We start from the raw sequence: 21,016 nt of genomic DNA, 5'->3' as shown, positions 1-21,016 counted from the left end.
CTGCAATCCCTAAGGTGACTCGAGGGCTGTGGTGTTTTTCCGCAGCTTCCATCAGCTAATTTCTCAGATGTCTCTTATCTGTCAGGAACTGATAATTTTTTAACCAAGGCTTGCCCACAATATAAATGCATTGCTTAAAGATGAAAAACAAAATAACCCCTTTAATTATCAACCACCTTACTGAGTGAGGCACGTAATGAATGAAAGAAGCATTTCTCAATGGAAAATAGTGTCTATGGACTAATCTTATAGATGAATACCTTTTCCTACATCAAAAAAACTTTAATTAATTTGATTTTACTTCTCTTTCTTCTTTCTTTCCATAAAAGAACTTACCATTCCCTTTAAACATATGCTTACAATACTCTTCAGTAAATGAATAAATATACTTTGTTTTAGAGAACTACAGTGTTGGGAGCAAATTAATCCATCAGCTCCTGTTTGACTTTTGTGATGTGACAAGATTTATTACCTGTAATCTATCACAGAGAAGAAAACTCTAGTGCCCTCCATCATGCTGATCTATATTAAACAGTTGTTTGTTGGCAGGTATATTAACACAGCTAGTAATTAGTGCTGTCGAAAAGCTTAAATAATTGCCTGGTGAAGCAAAACTTTGCAAACAGGTTTCATACACTGTAATTTAATGTTCTCACCAGTGGAACTATTTAAAAACCCATCTAATATTCTTCATTTCACACAGGGAGGCAAGAGTTTAAGAAAGAATATAAATTAATAATATAATGGAAGTTTGGTCAATTAGTATCTTCAGTATCAGTGAACCTAATGCCCCCTTGTCTTTATGAGACTAACTTGAATTTCTCTAAAGAATTTATCAAATATTTCATAGAATACTAGTTGGATTGAATCTGTATTGGAAACCCCTTCAATCAATCTAGTCATGTTTTTAAGATACATAATTGTTTAAATCCCCAGCTGTAAATTAGTATTTAATCCAACCCTCTCACTTCTTATATGAAGAAACTAGAACTCAAAAAGCTTAAGTGATGTTCCCAATATTATATAATTAGTTATCCTTAGAATTGAGACTAGAACTTCAGCCTCATGATTCCCAGGTGAACAAACATTTATTAACTAGGTAAAAGCAGCCACTTAATTTCTGTAGCAACTCTCATTTTCATTGCTGTACATGTTAGCAGGTCTTAAATACTAAGGCAGGTCACAGTTGATAATTACTGAAAATATTAGATCTACACAGATGCTCCCTCACTGATTAAAGATAATAAATGTATCTGTTATTTCAACTTTCTTACTAGAGTGCAAAATTATATAAAATACCCAAGGACTTTCTAATCTCCTTATAGTATTTCATATTAGATGTGCAAAATTGATTCTTTCCTAATGAAATGGCACTAGAATATACTATCTATTCTTTTCCTTGCTCCGATTTTCACCTTAATCAGACCCATACCTCCCCTTACAGAAACCATTTGGTAATCTCACATAACCTGTGTCCTCACAATCTAAGTTTCTAGAATTCATTTTGTTCTTTTTATCCAGGGGACCACCAGTGTGCCCATGTTGTCTTCCATTTACAGTAGCAGGAAGTTCATGTCTAACTTTCTTTCAAGGATGGCTGCAGTAGGCTATGCACAAGGCATGGTGCAACTTCAGGACAATACGTAGTCTTACTATGATGCAGTGATTTCAACTTACCACCATGAGTGAGATCTTCCAGTTATTTCTCTACATAGAGGAAAAATAAAGCCTTGGAAAAGCATTACTCACCCTCCCAGGCCAGTATTAAAAACCACTTCACCAGCAACAGAGGATGGATGGCCAAAGGAGTAACCTTTCATCTTAGTTCCATCTTCCAGGACAATGTGTGCTGTCTGTGCCTGAAGAAACAGTTGCATGAATCTTAGCAGAATACATAATACAAAACACACAAAAATATTCCAAAGGTAAAATACACAGACATATTAAATAAAGGCACAGTATATTTAATGAAACCATAATGCCCAGATTTCCAGTTGCTTTCCTATTACTTGTCACTTTTCTTCAAATATATAGCTCTTGTAACTGGCAGATGTTTTGTTTTGTTTTCTTGGAAAAGGAACTGAAGCATGCAGATACATTGTCTATTCTAAGTTTACTTGTAGAGTTGTTAACAAGCCAGAAATACTTCACTTTAGCTGAAATGTTATGTATCTATCTTTTCCCCTTTATCATTCCCTAGCTTTGCTCAAGAATAGCTTTAAGGAAAGTTCATGAGTTTGCAAAAACATTGTGAATTGTACCATACGGCTCATCATCACTCTGAGATTTAGAGCCAGAAGGAATCTTCAAGATTATCTATCAAACTGTGTTCCGCAGAGCTCTTGTGTTTGATGGAGTTGTCCCAAGGGTTGCCCTTTCCATGCCAGAATTATGTTCATGAAGAAACTGAAACTTTATCACTCTCTTAATGCTGACACAAAACCAAGCACTGTGGAACATTCTAGAAGTATATTGTATTTTGCTTTTTATTAGAGTTAATTATATCCATGTCTACTTCCTTCTCTATACTATGGCATTCGGAATTTGATAACTTTGCCATAATAATCTTTGAGCCAGTGTCTACCAAATTCTTAGCTAAGAAGAGGGACAACTGGAAAAACATTTAAGAAGCAGACATCATCTACTCCTTATAAATACTCTAAATTCTGTTGTTGAAACCATTTAAATCTAACTCTCAATTTCCGTAAAATTCAAGGGAGAGAGAAATGTTTTCAACTACACCTTAGGAGACAAAATACAGATTCTCTAAGAAACTCTATAGGACAAACTAATTAGAATGTGGTTTTTAAAAATTAAAGTATAAAGAAAAACACATCTGCAATAATTGAGTAAATTAGAATCATAAATTGATATTTGATTATACTAAGTAATTTTTTAAGATTGATCTTCTTAGGATTGTAGTTACATTTTTAAGTTGTTGCCTTTTAAAAGATATACACTGTAATATTCAAGGATAAAACAGTACGATATCTGAGATTTGCTTCAAAGTAATCAGCAGTCAGGGGGATAGACAGGCATATAGAGAAAAGAAGTCTGGCCATGAGTCGAATTTCCTGAAGTAAGGGAGATCATTGTGCTATTCTTTCTGCAAGATTTAAGAGTAGTCATCGAAGACAAAAAAAAATACTAATTCTTCATTTTACTTCCCTTACAGTTTTAGGACTGAGGCCAAAGTGCCTAATCCTTTTAAATCTTGCCACCCCACCTCCACTCCTATTACACATACACACACACACACACACACACACACACACACATACACACACACACAAACTTTAGTAGGGAGCAGGAACTCCATAAATGATTTCTAGACCTTTGTTTCTATGTTCCTCTTGCTTTACAACATGCACTCAATTTTTCAAATGTTAAAATGAAGAAAGCCCGTTATTTTTCTATAATAATTATCTCTGTAGAAATAAGATGCCTCTTTTAGATCCAAAACACCCAAGTCTCTTGTCATTAGAACAATTGTGTTCTGCAATGTAAAATAATGTCTTGATTACCTTTAAACCAATATACTATATTCCGACGTCTTGTTTATGTGTGAGTGTGTATACCTATTAACTTACATTTACACACAAAACTGTTAGTGTTTCCCATTAAAATTGATAGGATATGTTTAAGATGTTCCTCTCAACAGATAATTTTATTAGTTTTTTTTAAATCAGAGGTACGAGATGTGAATTTCAAGTTTGTATTTCTGAGAAAGATTGAACAATGTACTCTACTGCACATTTTATGTGTGTTTGTATGTGTGTGAGTGAGCATATGCGTGTGTTCCTGGGCAAGATTAACCATAAATATTTTGTCCTTTACTAGGCTTATCAAATTATCTTTGAATTAAAGATTTATCTATTTCCTTCAACCCAGTGTTTGAAATCTCAAGCTTGACACTTTAAATAGTTGGAGTTTGTCTTCACTAAATTTACAAATACTTTAGAATTACTCAGCACAAAGGAAACCACAATAATTTATTTATTTATTATTTATTATGAGTGAAACCAGACTTCTATGGAAGAGATGATCTTAATACAGAAGTCTGAATTCTGCTTCTGTATCCAGGAAATCAACTTCGCATGTTTCTTCTGATAATGTGCTATTCTGATTCTAAATTTTGTTTTAATTTGCCAGTTTTTGTCTAATTACAATTCAAGACAGAAGTTGAAGATTTTAGAAAGTAAGAGTGATAGTATTCAGTGTATTTCTAAAGATTATCATAAGCTATTCAAATATCTCTGCTAATGGGTCTGAATAGAAGTGTGTTTATTAGGAAAACTCCCCAGGTAACTCTGATGTGTTTTATTAGGTGAAACCTCTCATCTAAGTAATGAAAATTTGCCATCGAAAAATATTTTCTACTGGAAATAGTTTTTTTGTTCTTGAGGAAATCGTGTGTAAACCTCCATGCTTTTACAAAATGAAAAGAAAAAGAAAAAATTTAGATAATATGTAACTTTGATAGAACCTAAACCAACTGTATTTAGTTGGCAAAATTTGAGTGTAGACTGTAAATTTCAATAGTTTTCTACATATCAGTTTATCTGTGCTACTCTGAGACATGCTTGCTTAAAATATTACCTTTGTTTATATTTTTATTTTGCTTTTCTCTATTCTCATCTGAGAATTTCAAATTATCCCATATCTGGGTTAGATGCTTTCTAATCATTTTAAAGCAGGGTAAAAATTAGCATAAGAAAATCAACACTTGTGAGCCTATTCCTACAATTCTGTTTGGTATTTTTCTCACTCCCTTCATGAAACTAGTTTTCTATTTTGCTTTCCATCTCTGTAGTTGAAGAGACATTTGCTATTGCCTGAAATAGTCCCTGAGATTGTGTTCAATATGTCTTTTTGCTGCTTTAATTATATTTTTGGTTCTTTTGGCAGTTTTTATAGATCTTCCAATCCTCTTTCCCACTACACATTATATTGTTACAAAGCCTCTGTTTACTGCCTAAAGTACTCTCTATATATCTCCTAACTACACTGGCCCCTGATGAATTTAAAATGATGAGTGCCAATTGACTTATCTATGAATTGATGGACAAACACTGAACAAAGAGCTATTATTTGGAATCCTTTCTTCTAACTAACAGTTCCCCAAATGCTATTTCATTCCAAGGAGTATAAAAGAAATCACCTTGTTACCATCATAAGATATTTTAGTATCCTCAGTCCTAGTTGACAGAGGTCCACAGGCTAGGAATTAGATTATAACATTTAAGTATAATTTAAGTGCCTACTGCCAGAGCACATCTTACTTTGAAAAGGGGAAGTACAAAGGAAATCTTAATGAAAAGAAGAGTGTATTCTTGTAGAATGTCAGGAAAAGTAACCAAAGGATTATATAAATGTGAGTTCTATAAAATAAAGGACCTTATCATGACATGATCCCTATGTGTTTAATAAAAATGTATATGCCAATAAGACCATTTAGACATTCAAGTCTCAGACACTGAACTACCAGGTGTCAAGCACCTTGCTAGGCTCTGTAGATAAATGGATGAATGTCTCCAGTCTTCTCGTTTAGTAAAAGGCTAGATAAGGGAATGGATTACAAAACAGAGAAAACTTCAATAAGGATATCACTGAGGCGTCACTGAAATACGTGGAAATACAAAGATAAATATTTTTCCCTTGAGAGATTAAGCTTTAACCAAAGAATTTGCCCTTTCTTTTCCACTGATGTTTTAAGCAATAAAAATTAAAATTTCAATAAAAAAACTTGCCCAATTTTGTATTTAAAATCCAAAATTTAAAGATTCCTTCCTCTTGGCTTAGATGTCATTTTCTCGGAGAGGTCTACCTTGGTGGCCTCATTTAAAATTACAGTATGTTCCCCAGCCCTCTTTCTCCTTGGTCTGCTCTTTCTTCATAATACTCATTACCTTTTAACATACCATCTAGTGATTTATTTATTATCTATTTCATCACATTAGAAAGTGAACTTCATGCAGGCAGAGTATTGGGTCTGCTTCTTTCACTAGTGCACCTCCAGCCTATACCAGCAGCTAGCACAGAGTAGACAAGTCACTAAGCTTTGTTCACACTTTAGTGAAATTACTTTAGTCAGATAATCAACTGAGTATTTAGCAGAATATTTCTAAATGATTAAATAGTGAATTTGATAAGAGAGGAAAAGTTATAATAGAAAAAAAAAAGCATATGCTCTTCTACCCCACACCCATCCTCCTGATTATTTCTTTTAATTCTGAAAATATTAAACAGTAATTTTTTCATCTTACACTGCATATAATTTTTTATTTTAACCATGTTTCAAATTCTTAATTCACTTGTTTTATTATTGGTGGAACTTATCTAAAATGTAGATATCTAATGCAACGTTTTTTCTAGCAGTGGTTAGTCTTACGAATATTTTAAAACCTTAAATATTAAGTTTCTTGGAGTCTCAACCTCTCTCCCTTTGTCATAGTTTCCTAGTGTATCTTGGAGTCACAACTGTCAAGTCACATCTGGTCCTACAGGCTAGTTATTTAAATAATACTCCAATTAAAAATAGTTCTACCTCATCACATAGTATCTAATAATAATAATGGCTCTAACTAATAAATAGTTACCTATTTGTTTTTAGAATTAACTTCACACTATATGAAATTGCATGGCCACCCAAGACAAAAATCCCATCATCACCTACTATTGCCTCCTACTTGTTCTGCCTGCCTCCAGTCTCTCCTTACTTCTAGCTGTCCTATGAAATATAGTTAAGGCTTTCTTAAACACTAATTGGGTGACACCATTCCCCAAATTCCTCAATTCACATTCAAAGTCCTCTCATCTGGCTCGCTCTCTGTATGGAATACCTTAGATTCCCCACCTCTCTTTGTCAGTCCTTTGTGCATAAATGTCTTCCTCGTTGCCTTTTACATCCTGGTACTGCTTCCTAGTACCCATGGTATGTACTAAATCAGAATTAATCACTGATTTTCTTGTGCTTCCACTGACTGCATTTGGTGTATACTGTTGTGTGTTACCTTTTAATTGCTAAAGGTATTTATCTACCGTACTAGATTTTAACTTCTCAATGTTACATCTCGAAAACACAATGCCTAATTCTATGCTGTATCCCCACTGAAATAGCCCACTGTTGTCCACACAGTAATATTCTCACTACACAGTTGGTGAATGCATAGAAATGTACTTCATTATGTGATATTAGCATGTTACAATGCTGACACTATGGTGTTTTCAAAATAGTTATTTGATGCTCACTGACTTCTGGTCATTTTACTAATTTTCATCTTCTCCTCTTGAAAGCAAAGACAAATATTTCACATAGGTATAGTTCATGCTAAAAGATAGAAGATGAAAGTAAGGAATGAGTTAAGGCTGGGTGGCAATTGCTGCCCAAAAAGTACCCTTAGGCTTTCATCTATCATTCAGGTGTCATATAAGTAATGCCTTCAGAAGAAGACCCAAAAAGGTGATTTCTAAATGTCATTCTTTAGGTTTCCTTATGAATTGTTTCTATCATTAGTATTAATAATTACCTATGTTGTGTAGAAATCTAATCCTCCATCACTAGGGAAAAGAATAAAGCTGCATTCAGTATATATAACCCAAACGTTCTCTTTTTCTTCCTTTACTTTTCATCTAAAATGCTTGCCAAATTTTACTGTATGTCAGCAAAAAATTTGTTTGTTTTAATTCACTGATGTGGTCTCATGCTTACAACATTACATTTCTATACCAAACCCCCAACTATGTTATAACTAATAATAATTCTCCCTCTATTGAAAATACTGAGGCTATTATAATTTTATTGTTTTTTGTTGTTGAGATCTATGTATAATCCTGGTACATCTTTGGCATTCAATAAATGTTGGTATAATTAATTTTGGAAATAGTAATTAAAGATAACGTATACACTTACGCTAGTGTGAGTTCAAATGTTAAAATACCTCCCTTAAAAAAGCTGTAATACTGATATTTGGATAAAGTAAAGCGTTAACATTTCTTAAGCATGTCTGGTAGAAGTAGATTGACCTGTCACCATCCTATTTCTACCTTCTGCCATTACTTTACTGATAACCTATTAAAACATAAACTGGGTTGCATATATAATTATCTATGTTTATTAAAGTCTATATGCAGTTGTACAAATAAGTTGAGAATTTGGATTTGAATAATAAATTTATACTGTTCTGGGAAAGGTATCTTACTTCAAATAGAATTATGAAGCTATGTTGGAAAAGTAAGGTTTGGGAGCATGTTGTGTCACCGAGAACTCCATTCTGGTCAATTCCCTATGACATCCTTAATAACAGTTAACATGAACGTACTGAATACTATCTTTAAAGCCATTAGTGGGTTTTCTCATCTAATCTTCACAAAAAACAATGATGTAGGTAATATTGAAATCTCCATTTTACACTTGAACTAACTGAGCCTCAGAGAAGTAAAGATCATTCTATTAGCAATTGGAGGAGCAGCAGTTTCTGAACCCAGTCTGTTTGACTTATAACCTCTTTCTTTTTCTAAGCTTACTTTTATTTCTGCTTTCCAATTTCGTAAGTGAGGATTAAAAGAAATTTAAGCATGAACTCTATTTAAATTTATTTATAAGAGCCTTAATTCAAAATTGCCATGGATAAGCCACAACAGGCCCAGGTCAACCAAGAACTACCTATCTATAAATCTGTAAATTGTCAAAGTGAAATGTCAAGTCATTAATTACCTGAGTCATTATAATCTGAGGAGAACCAGCAGGTTTTGAGAACAATTTGCACTGATCCTAGGCCCTTGAGTTCTCAAGCACTGAAGATTGTTGGAACCCTAGATGCTGTGATGAATAAGGAGATCCACCTCTCAGTCCCCCCTCCCTTTTCCCCAGTGATGGAGGATTCCATTTCTAGATAACATAGATAATTATTCATATTAATAATGGAAAAACTTGCTGCCCTGCTGTGAGGAGTGAGGTCAGCAAACCATCTCCTGCTGTCAAATTTTTCAGGGTCTATCTCAGCTATAGAGGGCTGCATTGCCCCATGACTTTCCTGGAATACCCCATGACCAGTGTCTAAGTTAGGCCTGGATAGAAAGGTTCAGGCCACATCCAGGAAGTCTGGTGGGCAGCAGCTTCCTATCCCGTTGGCCAAGGCTTTATCAAAACTGCATTACAGTTTAGTTCTCTGTCCAGTTCTACTTCCTGAAGCTTCACAGAGGCTGATCCCTAACAGAGAGCATGCTCCCCAAACATCATCTCAGCATTTGTTTACAGAGAACCTAACTCATGCTAGGCACTTAAACCAAATGATCAGTCAAAGTCCTTATGCCAAAGTTAATGTTACTTCCAAGTTGCCTGATGTTCAAGAGTGGAGGCCACATGTGAACATTCACTTTATTTGAACAACCAAGCACAAGTTTAGCATGCAACTGCCTAAAATAAAATTCATACAGAGAGAAAGAGAGATTTTTCTGTACTTTCTAAAAATCTCATGTTTTTATGAGATTTTGTTTGAATCTCATAAAACAAAGAAATATGTTTAAATTTTTGAACCAATATGTTTAAATTGTGGCTGCAATTAATAACATTATTTCCATCTTTTTGAAATTATGTTTGTATGTTTTTCTTCTCCCACCTATGTAATTATATTCATAAAACATGTAAACATACCCCAAAGAAATAGGCCAAGGATTGTACCTAATATGGATATCAAGAAAAATGCCTTAAGGCTACTTTCCACTAACAGTTTGGCATTTTTTAGTCTGGAGCTTACAGGTATTGTGAATCTGGGAGCCAATCAGGTTATAAAATAAGTGGTGAAAAATTGTGTTCTCTTGTTACTTCATATAAATTTAAAAATTAAAGATTAAATTATTAGTCTCTACGGCCTAGTAATACTAAATGTTTCTTTTGTTAGCAAATTTATTGGAGGAAGATTCATAAGACTGCAGATTTTTTCACACACAATATTTAGAAGGACTAAAACTGAATTTTCCTATGTATATGTAATTGCTCCATGTTTAATCTTACTTTATAATTTTATTTAGTACTCCTATTTCTAAATTAAACTGAATTACAAAAATAGTTATATGATCTCCATTCTTATATTACTTTTATTTTTTATTTATTTATTTATTTTTATTTTTATTTATTTATTTTTTGAGATGAAATCTCTCTGTCGACCAAGCTGGAGTGCAGTGGCACAATCTTGGCTCACTGCAACCTCTGACTCCTAGGTTCAAGCAATTCTCCTGTTTCAGCCTTCCGAGTAGCTGAGATTACAGGCACTTTGTGCCACCACACCCAGCTAATTTTGTATTTTTAGTAGAGATGCGGTTTCACCATGTTGGCCATGCTGGTCTTAAACTCCTGACCTCAAGAGATCCGCCTGCTTTGGCTTTCCAAAGTGCTGGAATTACAGGTGTGAGCCACCACGCCTGGCCCCTTATCCCTATATTACTTTTAAAATGAGCATTCTAGGCCGGGCGCGGTGGCTCACGCCTGTAATCCCAGCACTTTGGGAGGCCAAGGCGGGCGGATCACAAGGTCAGGAGATCGAGACCATCCTGGCTAACACGGTGAAACCCCGTCTCTACTAAAAATACAAAAAAATTAGCCAGGCGTGGTGGCAGGCACCTGTAGTCCCAGCTACTCGGGAGGCTGAGGCAGGAGAATGGCATGAACCCAGGAGGCGGACCTTGCAGTAAGCCGAGATCGCAGCACTGCACTCCAGCCTGGGCGACAGAGTGAGACTCCATCTCAAAAAAAAAAAAAAAAAAAAAAAAATCATTCTTAACTAAATTTAATGTTGCAATTCTTAATATTTGTAAAGTCTGAGATTTCTTTCACAGGTTATAAGTAATTTTTAATGAAAATGCATTTTTGTGAGGGGGGTTACATATAACTAGAAATTCCAATAAACTCTCAATTGTTTTGGTTTGTCTGCTGTGGATGTTGATATTATTGTTTCACCATTGTCAAACAATATTTCAATGTTCTAATGATGTTACAAAATAGAATACTGCAAGATCTGAAATTTCTCTAAACATCTCATCTCTTTTAGGGGTTTTAAATTTTCCTCACAATTAAAATTCATTGTAAGCCTACATTTATGGATATATTTTCATTTCTTAGTAAGATGATTCATAAACTTTATGGGACCACAAATAAGTGACTGCAATTTTACCCTTTAATACTCTCAGTCTGAGATTCAGTTTAAAAGGGTAGATGTTTCAAAGTGTTTTCCAGAATAAGAATAATGCAACAGCTATTAATGAGAGTCACACAGCTACATTCCCCTTGAAAAAGGTTTGAACATGTGTCCCCGGTGCTACGCGAAACTGATTTAGAGGGCTTAGTCTTAGGAAGTAACAGTCAAAATTCAAACATAATTTGTAATTTAATCTATAAAAGTTTTTGAAGCAGCCTAGTGTTTATCATTATTGTTAGGTTTTCCTTTGCATTCAGTATTATGTTATTAAAAATCATCTACTCATTGCTCATGTATTTTTTCACAACCCATCAGCATTCTGAACTAATTCTAAGGATATCGATCCTTTACTTCGAACTAGTTTTCTTTGGGTCTTTTATATCAAGATGGAAAAAAGTCAAAATGAGACTTTTCTTGCAGCCTAAAATTGCATTAGGCTTTTGTATATGTGGAGCTTACAGGACTATAAGAGGAAGAAACACATTGAAACTGAAAAACAGCATGTTTTGTTACAAACACGTGACAATATTTAGGTTGAAATGGAAGAAATATGTCAACTATAAACAGCATTGCCCTAAAATGTCCTATTTATATAATTGTTGACAGCTGTATAAAGCAAGAATCCTTACTTATTCTTTGATTTAAACAACCTATTCTCAAAAACAGCAAAGGAAAGGAAAAATCAAATTTGTGTCATATTGCCGTAACATTCAGTATGTAAATGAGCTCTTGAGTAAGCAATAAAATAACAGCAGAAGAAATGACTTAGAACATTCTGAAGCCAGGTTAAACACAACTATGGCATCAGATATATAAGTACAATAACAAAACTTCAAATTAAAAAGATCCATCTGTTGTTTGAAGCCTAATTAAAATTCTAGCCAGATTTGCTAATGTATATTTTGTTTTACGTACAAAAACAGGCATCCATGTGTCCTTGTTTTAACTGCAGCACTTACATATCTGTGAAATGGGAGGAACAGAAATGTTTCTTCTCCTGGATATGAGACTCCACCACTAAAATGTTCTGCCTGTAAAGCCTTAAGCTAATTCAGCAATAGATTCCATAAAAGGTTTGAAAAAAAAAAAAAACCATTAAAAAGTCAATAATTCCCTTAAGCTAGTAATAAAAATGAAAATAATTTACTCTGGGATTGCGGTATTGCTGTTGAATCATTTATCTACGTAAATTATTTGCACTTCAGAAAAAGTAGAGGCCCCACATGTTTTTTTTTTCCATTTTCACCAAGGCCTAAGGCTATATAACATACGTGCTTTCTGGCTTACCTGATGTTTCTTAGCTATTAGTTCGCCTCAGTACTCATCCTCTTAAAAAATAAATCTGAGCTAAGCACTGGAAAGTAGAAAGCCTAAAGCCAGAATTTATTTCAGGTAATTATTGTGTAGATAATATGGTAAAAAGTTAAAATCAAGTAAATGAAATCTTATTTTTTTATTCTTGGAATTACACTATTAAGATATGGATTTTTGAAATTTAGAATTTCAGCACAATTTGTCTTTGAAATATTCATGAGACTTCTCTGCAGTTACAAGGCCTAACACTTCAAAATTCTGAATCACTGTAACAGCAGTAATCAATTAGGCCTTACCACATTCTAAGTTAATAATCTTACAACATTCCAAGTTAATATTAAATCATTGGTCTTTGGTTAAACATAAGCCAATGTTAGGGGGACAAAATCAAAAGGTTAATTTACTTAAGTACTTTTATGTTTGAACATTTATAAACAAAAGATTAAGATTTATGAATCATTTTTATTCTAACAAGGTTTCTCATTGTAAATAAAATACAGCATTTATAAAAACTTCATTACAAAGTATGTTCATAAAGTGTAGGTTTATTAATATGCCTTACTGAGCAACTGCTATGTGGCAAGTTGTTCAGAATCCTGGAGGAACCTACATATCATAAGCTAATTTTTACTGTATGGTGGTGATAAATTAAAATGGTCTTATATTTCAGTCTACATTATAGAAGAAACTTGGTAAAATTCTTTCATAATGTAGCAACCCTATTGATTCATTTATGAGAACTTCAAATTAGTCAGTTACCTCCCTATGAAATTTAAAAGATCAATGTATAACATTTAACAAGTTGAAAAAAATAAAAAGCAAACAGAGTAGCCTTGAAAATATTTTTATAAGTTAAACTCATTTAGATCACATGAAGAAAATCAAGTGGAAGCTAAAGATCCCTAGGGCTAAGGAGCCTAACACAAACTTTGACCTTGGCCCGTGCAGCTTTTTTCGGGCCTCCGTCATTGCAAATGCCCCAGGAAATACAAATCCCATCAAGGGCAGTCAGCATAGCATACCAAACTCCTCCTGAAGGCTTGAAGTGAATTCTAGCATGCCCATTGCCTAAGAGATACTGAAAACTTTCTACAGCACCCCTCAATTTTTGGAACAGGTTGGAAATATGAAGAAAGTCTAATACAGATGTAAAGGCAGAGGAATAGTCTCCATTTCCATAGCAATAAGACCTAATGTCACCTCTAGATCGTCAGAAAGTCTGGCTAGACATGAGCAAATTGGAATGAGGGAAAGGAAAGCACAGGTCAAGATTAGTACTAGTCCCTTGGGCAGTTCTACAGCCAGAATGCTTAGCTTCTGACCCAAAGCTGGGACTAGGGTACTGAGTGATGTGCTTAGGGCCTAACTCTCAAAGAGATACACCACGACACTAACAGTGACAGCCTCCTTAAATTTTGCATCTCAGGTACCTCACTCACTTAACCTAGTCTAGGACATTTAAACTATAGTTTTTTCAAGAGTTTTATGTCAAGAAGCTCATAATGTCAAGGCGTTGTTGGTGACTAATAAATGAATCTATATTTTAGAAAATTGGGGATATAAAAAATGGAAAAAATTAAAATGTTCAAAAGAAAGGCCATCTCCCAATTAGAGAAATATTGCATGCCAAAAATATGTAAAGTTGTCCATCAGGCAAACTAATTCTGCAACAGCTCATTTGGGACTGAACACAATTAATATTTCAAAAATGTAGTTTGCCATAGATGAAATCCATCCTAAAATGTGTCTATATGTAGTAAAAGTCCAATAAAATAGTTATTCTTAAAAGTGTGTGATAACCCCATCCCCACGCTTACATCTAATGTGTACAGAGGCTCCAATATGATAATGAGTTATATTTCCTGTGACTATCTTTAAAGCTACTACAATGTAAGTAAATTATTCTAATTGTAGGAGTTTTTATAGTTGCCAATTTCTAATCAAATGACAATAGCTCCTCAAGATGGAACTAAATAGATACTTCTATGTCAAAATCAGAATATAAAATCTTAAAAATGAATGCCTTTCAAAAGAAATAATGACTACCAGTGCTCATTCGTAGCTGAAGTATCAGAGAGGACACTTGGATTGTTAGATTCCTAGCTTAATTATAACACAGGTCACCATTGTTAAAAAATGAGTGGATTAATGTTAGAAGGAGTACTTATTGAACACTTTTCTATTCATAGGGAACTTAAGCTTTACAATTTAATACTTTTGATTTCCAAATTCATTTGCAAGTAAAAATAAAACTATTTAGCTTTGATGACTTTCCCAGACTTGTGAACTCAGAATTCTGAAGTCTGTAAGTTTCTTGAAATCAGAGACTATACTCTTATGATCCACTTATTTCTATTTATCATTCTTCCTGTATACTCCCATGGTAGAGGTTCCGTGTTTATTAAAAAATAAATGAATGAATGAATGAATGAAATAGGTTATTATGGTGTCTATTCTGCCTTTTGGAATTAAATTTGCCATACCGAAAAAAAAAGATTATTTGCTTCATTTTCCTTGAGTCTGATTTATTATAAGAAATATCTTCTTAGAGATGTTTAATATTAAGGCAAAGGTGAACAAATCATTATAAATATTTGAGAATTCTTATCAAATACCTTGTCATTGCAACAACTTGTAGTCCATAAAAAACATAAGGACTCTTTGATCTAACCCTCTACTAAGTCCTTCTACTAAAATGTATAGAATGGAATTTTTTTTTAAATATCCAGTTTTTGCTTTAAAACATTCAGTTTAATGGTTTAAATTTAAAACTTTAAAGATTTTTGAGAATTGTTCATGTGTGACAATCACATAATTTGTCGAGTAAATCAGTCATCATTTGCACTATACAGATGACAAAACTTAGGTTCAGAGAATATGTGACTTGTCCAAGAACAGGGCATTAGGAAATGCATAACAGGGGTTAGATTCCAGATCTTTTTGTGCCCAATCCGGAGTATATCCCACTATTATACTGTTACAGTCTGCTGAATGTAATAATGAGTGCTGAACATTTTCAGTACTAATGGAAAAAGATTATGGTATCTAAAACTTTTTAGTATTTAGTATTTTATGGTTGTTGATCATTTATACCCTTGATATCAACTTTCTTTAAAATATAGAGCACCTTGAAATTCTTTCCTCTTTCCTGTAAGTAAAATACAACTGTGCCGATTGGCAAAGCACTCTACAAATATCAGCCACTGACAAATACCCAGGGAAGGGCCACATAAAATTATAAGTGCGTCATTGCTGTCGTCAAACCCACCGTCTCTGTCATCAAAGAGAGAGGAAAAGCAAACCTCTAAATATGTCGAAAAAGCAACCCAATTTACAGGGCAATGATTATAGATGTGACTACAGGGTGTCTTTCCCAATCCATTTACCATCTATAACTGGACATAATGCTACTAACCTTTAAAGTGACTGTTCTCAGTGCCCTTCACTGACCATTATGTAACTACATCCTAATGATTTTAACTATCTTTAAAATATGATGTCCATCTAAAAATAGTAAATTCGGATATATTTTTCTAAGACAGTTGAGTTTTTAAAGTGAAGGCAGGAAGAAAAGTAGGTAGAGGACTATTTCACAATAACTGAATAATAACACAAGTCCCCTTGGGCTGTTCTATGGAATTTTAATTCACTATTGTGAAGTTCAAGAACTTCTATTTTTTGTGCTTGGCATTCCTCCAAAACTCTGGCCAGTAATGATTGAGTGTGAGTAATGGCTTTTACACCATGAAATGATGGCTTAGTGCTCCTACAAATTTGTCATTCTTAGCTGTGCACTGTGACAGACCCTTGAAACAGATCTGTCACCATGAGCTAGAACTGCTTTCACAGTAATCCATCCACATAATTAGACCATTTTGTCGTGGTTGTGATTGTGGTGGTGGTTGTATGGAGCATTTATTGTGATCTTGGAGAATTGGATTCTAATTTCAATCATATCTGTGCCATTTTAAGTAAGTACTCACTCAATTTCACGGTTTCTGGGGTCTGATGAAGATGCACCTATCCTTACCTACATACCTACCTTCTCACAGAGTGAGAAGAAGATATTCCAAGTCACCCAACTTTGAAGTATTAGATGGCACATATAATCATAGGGGATAACTTTCATTACTATTGATTTTCTCTGAACTGATACATGAGTACCTTGAGGTATTACTAACAATAAATTCTCATAGTTTACATCTAGTTACAATGTCTTTGATGTTAGTTTAGAACATTCTCCTTTCCCATTCTTTTGCTATAATTAAGCTAAATTCAAGAAAATGTCTATAACTAGACATAATGCCACTAACCTTTAGTGACTGCTCCCAGTGCCCTTTATGGCCATTATGTAACTACATCCTAATGATTTTAACTATCTTTAAAACATGATGTCCATTTAAAAAGAGTAAATTTGGATATATTGGAATATGTAACTACATAAAAGACATTTTCCTTTCTGGTTTTCTTAATTTAAAATGGTAATTTCCTATACTCTTGTTAGAATCTTCTCAATGTTAAAGGCTGAAGTTGTTAACACACCACTAAGGCTACTATATGTATTTACTCTTTTCTTCTGGGATCTTGAGCTAGTTTCTCTCTCTTTCTCTCTCTCTCTCCCTCCCTCCCATCCCTCACACTTCTCCCCTTCCCCTCCCCCTGTCTCCATCTCTCTTCCTTTTCTTTTACTCCCATTCCTTTCCCATCCCTATCCCTGGCGGCCACAAGAATCTATGAATATTCCTTGGCCTTGCAGGTGTCAGGACCAAAACCCCTCTGAATCCTGACTTGAGCAACTGAAACAATAGAAGCTTAGTCAACTCAATAAGCATGCAAAGTATAAGCAGAACACTCCAAACTGTGAGATCCCATTTTCACGTCAACAGACAGAGGTTTTCTTTTGTTTTTTCTATTTCAAATTTTACAGCTTTTGCTGCTAAAGAAGCAATATATCCAAAGCTAATATAATTACTTAAACTTATAGTCACTAAAGATTATTTTCATTGGCAAAGTTCCTATAGAGTAATTTCAGGCTTCTCTGATAATGAACGTCTTCATAAAGTTGCAGGAAGGAGCAGACGTTCCTACAGGAATTTCATAATTCAATGCTGGGGGGCAGGAAGAAGGGCAATTAATGTTTCTTTCCTGGGCTTGCCCTCTCAATTATAGATACCTGTGGAGGGACAGAATTATCAGCTGCTGTCTGCCTCTATGTATTACTCCACAAAATGAAAATAATAAGTTTGGCCTGCCCAAAAAAACAGCCAGAAGGAAAAGGAAAAAGCTAAAGCAGCGTCTACATGATGACCTGCAAATATCAAGAACACATATTTTCTAATTATATTTTTAAAATGTTTAAATGATATTTCAAAAGAGAACTTTTCAGTAAGCCCTATTTATAGAACAGAACTTAACACACTGTGTACCATAATGTGGCTCACACACATATAAGCAGCTCCATTTTTTAAATCCAAACTGTAAGCAATAGTATCTAGGCACAGAAAGCTATCTATGAAAGAAAAGATGTTTCTTTTCCAAGCAGTGCACTTACATTTTACATGTTCACAAGAATTGTCATCATTCTTTATGTTGGGTAAAAATTACTGTCATGTTACTCAGAAAAGATAAAAATTCGCATTTGCTAAGTCAGTAGGTTCCACAGTAAAGGAAACATTAATACATTAGTACTTCAGAGCTACATTCAAAACTGTATTTGCTTCGTAAGGGACACCTTTGCTTCACTGCTAAACTATACCCCATGGTATTTTATCAGAAACAATCAATATGGGTATTACCTTGACAGAAAGGAGCCTGATGCCAGGTCTTGAAAATTTCCATTTTTGGTGTGCAGTCACATTGGTAAAGCCAAAACCAGTCTTCAGTGTCCTCACCACTTTGAAAGCTGTCAAAATCCTCGTCATTTTGAAGATGATTTGTGGCTAAAATTAAATGAAATTACATAAATTTTATGAGATTGTGTGATAAGACTTTTTAGTTAATGTAAAAGAAATCTGGGAGGGGTGCAGTGAGTGTTTAAGGCTGACTGCACAGCGATCTTTGAATTTCCATTCATTCTGCCATTAAATGTCTTCAGCCACAGCTCCTCCTTCTCTTAACCCCTCCTCCTGAGGTAATGTCCAGAGATGTTCCATGGGCATGTAACACAAATTGCAACACATCAAATACTACCTTCTCCTGCTAAAATAATGCTGGGGTTGTAGAAAACCAGCCATCCATCAAAGGAATTGCTTATGCAGCTGAATGGAATGACCTAGACATCATGGACAACCTTATTCTAAAGAGTAGCAACTTTCCAACATGCTAAGGATCGTAGGCTTTTGCTTATGTCACATGTGATACCTAATATGCCTCATAAGAGATTTTGGATTCCCAAAGAAAGCTGAACGTTTGCCATTTTCTGTTGGGGTAAAAAGACAATATTCTTTTTACAAAAAGTAAAAATCAGAGCATCCTACAAGTAGCATTTTTACTATTTGTAAAAAGAACGTTAGAATAAACTTTTCTCCACAAATATACAATAAACCTATCTATATTATGTTTGGGGTTAATAGAGTAGTATACTACATTCTTGCTATAGCATTGTTCTGTGTTTCAAAGTTAAAGCAATCAGTAATATCAAGTAAAACACAACTAAAGCAAAGTGGACTATTATATCCCTCTTAAGCCTCTTAGATTTGTAAAAACTTCATGAAACAATGACAAACACTGATTTTAATATAAGCACTATTCCTAAGTCAAGTTTTTTTAGTTATTAAAATGTTATATATAAAATTTTCCAAACTTCGGCATTCATATTTCAACATGAATAAAAAGTGATTCACTTAACCCTTCAGTCCCATGTTTAACCAGGCTCTCAAGGGGCCTCACTGGCTGGCAGATGCTCTTGCTTAAGTCACGTGACTATGTAGAACAGGAAGTACTGCAGCAGTGTTCTCTGATACCCTTGCAAAGAAGGCCAAGGAATAAAGGCGATAGACTCATACCTAGGTCTTCTCATAACAGAAAAGATGACATAAAATGACATAAAGATTGTAAGCTTCAATAACATAGAATCAGTGCTAGAGGTGGGGTAAGGATTTTTTAAAAGAGGAACAAAGTTTAATTTAAGTCTTCACGCTTACTTAATATATTCACGTACAAACATTATTTGATTTCAAAGTGCTTCATGGCTCCTGGTGATAGAAAGCTAAACAAAATAGGCTCATACTAGCTTATACAAATAATTAATGAAATAACTGGTGCCATGAAAGTTGCCCAAATGCAATGGGAAAATAAATAAAATGGGGAAAATAAGAAAGAAAGATGAAGTTCCTTGTGCATTTTCAGTAAAGTTTAAGCATAGAATTATGTTGAGCTGTGTTATATTGAAGGATGCAAATTCACCAAGTAGATAAAGAGGGGAAAAAACCCAGAAGGGATGCCATGGCATGAGCAATAGCCTAGAGGCATGAAGTCATGTGGTATATTTTTTAAAAGCCTAGATGCAGGGTATAGAATGGGAAAATGAAAAGGTACCATATCATGGGAGACTTAGTATGCCTTAAAATGTTCAGCCTTCATCCATAAATAGTATTCATAATAGTCATGGAAGTATTTTAAACAAGAAATAAAGGCGAAATTTGTGTTGAAGATCATTGAAAAATGAATTGGAGGAGAATGAAAATAGCAAAAGGAAAACTCCCAACCTAGAGAACTGAGGACTGAGAAGCAGTACTTACTGGCTTAGTCCAATACTAGTTTACGCCTTGATCTCACCTCTTGTCTTTTTATGTGTGTGTGTGCGTGTGTGTGTAGTGAGGGTTGTCTTTCCTTAATTAAGAAAACGATATAAACTCAATCCTCATTATGGAAACTTTTTTTTTTAAGTTTTTTTTTTCTTTTATTATTATACTTTAAGTTTTAGGGTACATGTGCACATTGTGCAGGTTAGTTACATATGTATACATGTGCCATGCTGGTGCGCTGCACCCACTAATGGAAACTTTTTAGGATGCAAAATAAATTTAAATCAGTCATAGTCCCATTACCCTAAGGTACCCATACAATGAATACTATAATATATTTCCTCCCTTCATCACTTATGTTTTAATCAAATATGACAGTGGAAGTACTGAGGAGTCCAGAGCTTGACCAAGGAAAAGACTTCATCACCATTTATAGCAGCTGACTACAAAGCATGATGAATTAAACATGTTTTTCCATAGAAATGTCAACAATTCTAGGATAGAATTCTCCTACTCTAAAGTCTAGAGAGAAATGTGGGCATGAGAGTTTTAATGGGCTTTCATTTTTATCAGTAAAGGGTCCCAGATGCAGACTTGCAAACTACAGTGTGTGTGTGTATATATATACATATATATATATATATGTATGTATATATGTATATATATTTTATGGTCCATGTCTTTAGTCATCAGAATGAAGGAGGAGAAGGCAGAAATTTTGGAAAATTTGATTAAATATTCTGAATTAGAGACTTGGAAAAT

At 34.2% G+C, this 21,016-nt stretch overlaps 1 protein-coding gene across 5 annotated transcripts in view; it reads right to left on the bottom strand.

Annotated features, from left to right (window-relative positions):
* The window catches only part of CPS1 (carbamoyl-phosphate synthase 1), a 201,153-nt gene that overhangs the window by 103,907 nt on the left and 76,230 nt on the right, over positions 1 to 21,016 (bottom strand). For all 5 annotated transcript variants that reach the window (XM_014344058.4, XM_003806965.5, XM_014344059.5 and 2 more), the window contains 2 exons: positions 18,305 to 18,448; positions 1,750 to 1,859 (listed from right to left, as the gene is read on the bottom strand). In XM_014344058.4, coding sequence (XP_014199544.1) covers positions 1,750 to 1,859; positions 18,305 to 18,448 — 254 coding nt within the window. The remainder of the gene's footprint in view (positions 1 to 1,749; positions 1,860 to 18,304; positions 18,449 to 21,016) is intronic.

This window comes from Pan paniscus, chromosome 13, assembly GCF_029289425.2.
Source record: "Pan paniscus chromosome 13, NHGRI_mPanPan1-v2.0_pri, whole genome shotgun sequence".
Classification (NCBI taxonomy): Eukaryota; Metazoa; Chordata; class Mammalia; order Primates; family Hominidae; genus Pan; species Pan paniscus.
This window is presented reverse-complemented; position numbering and strand designations above follow the sequence as displayed.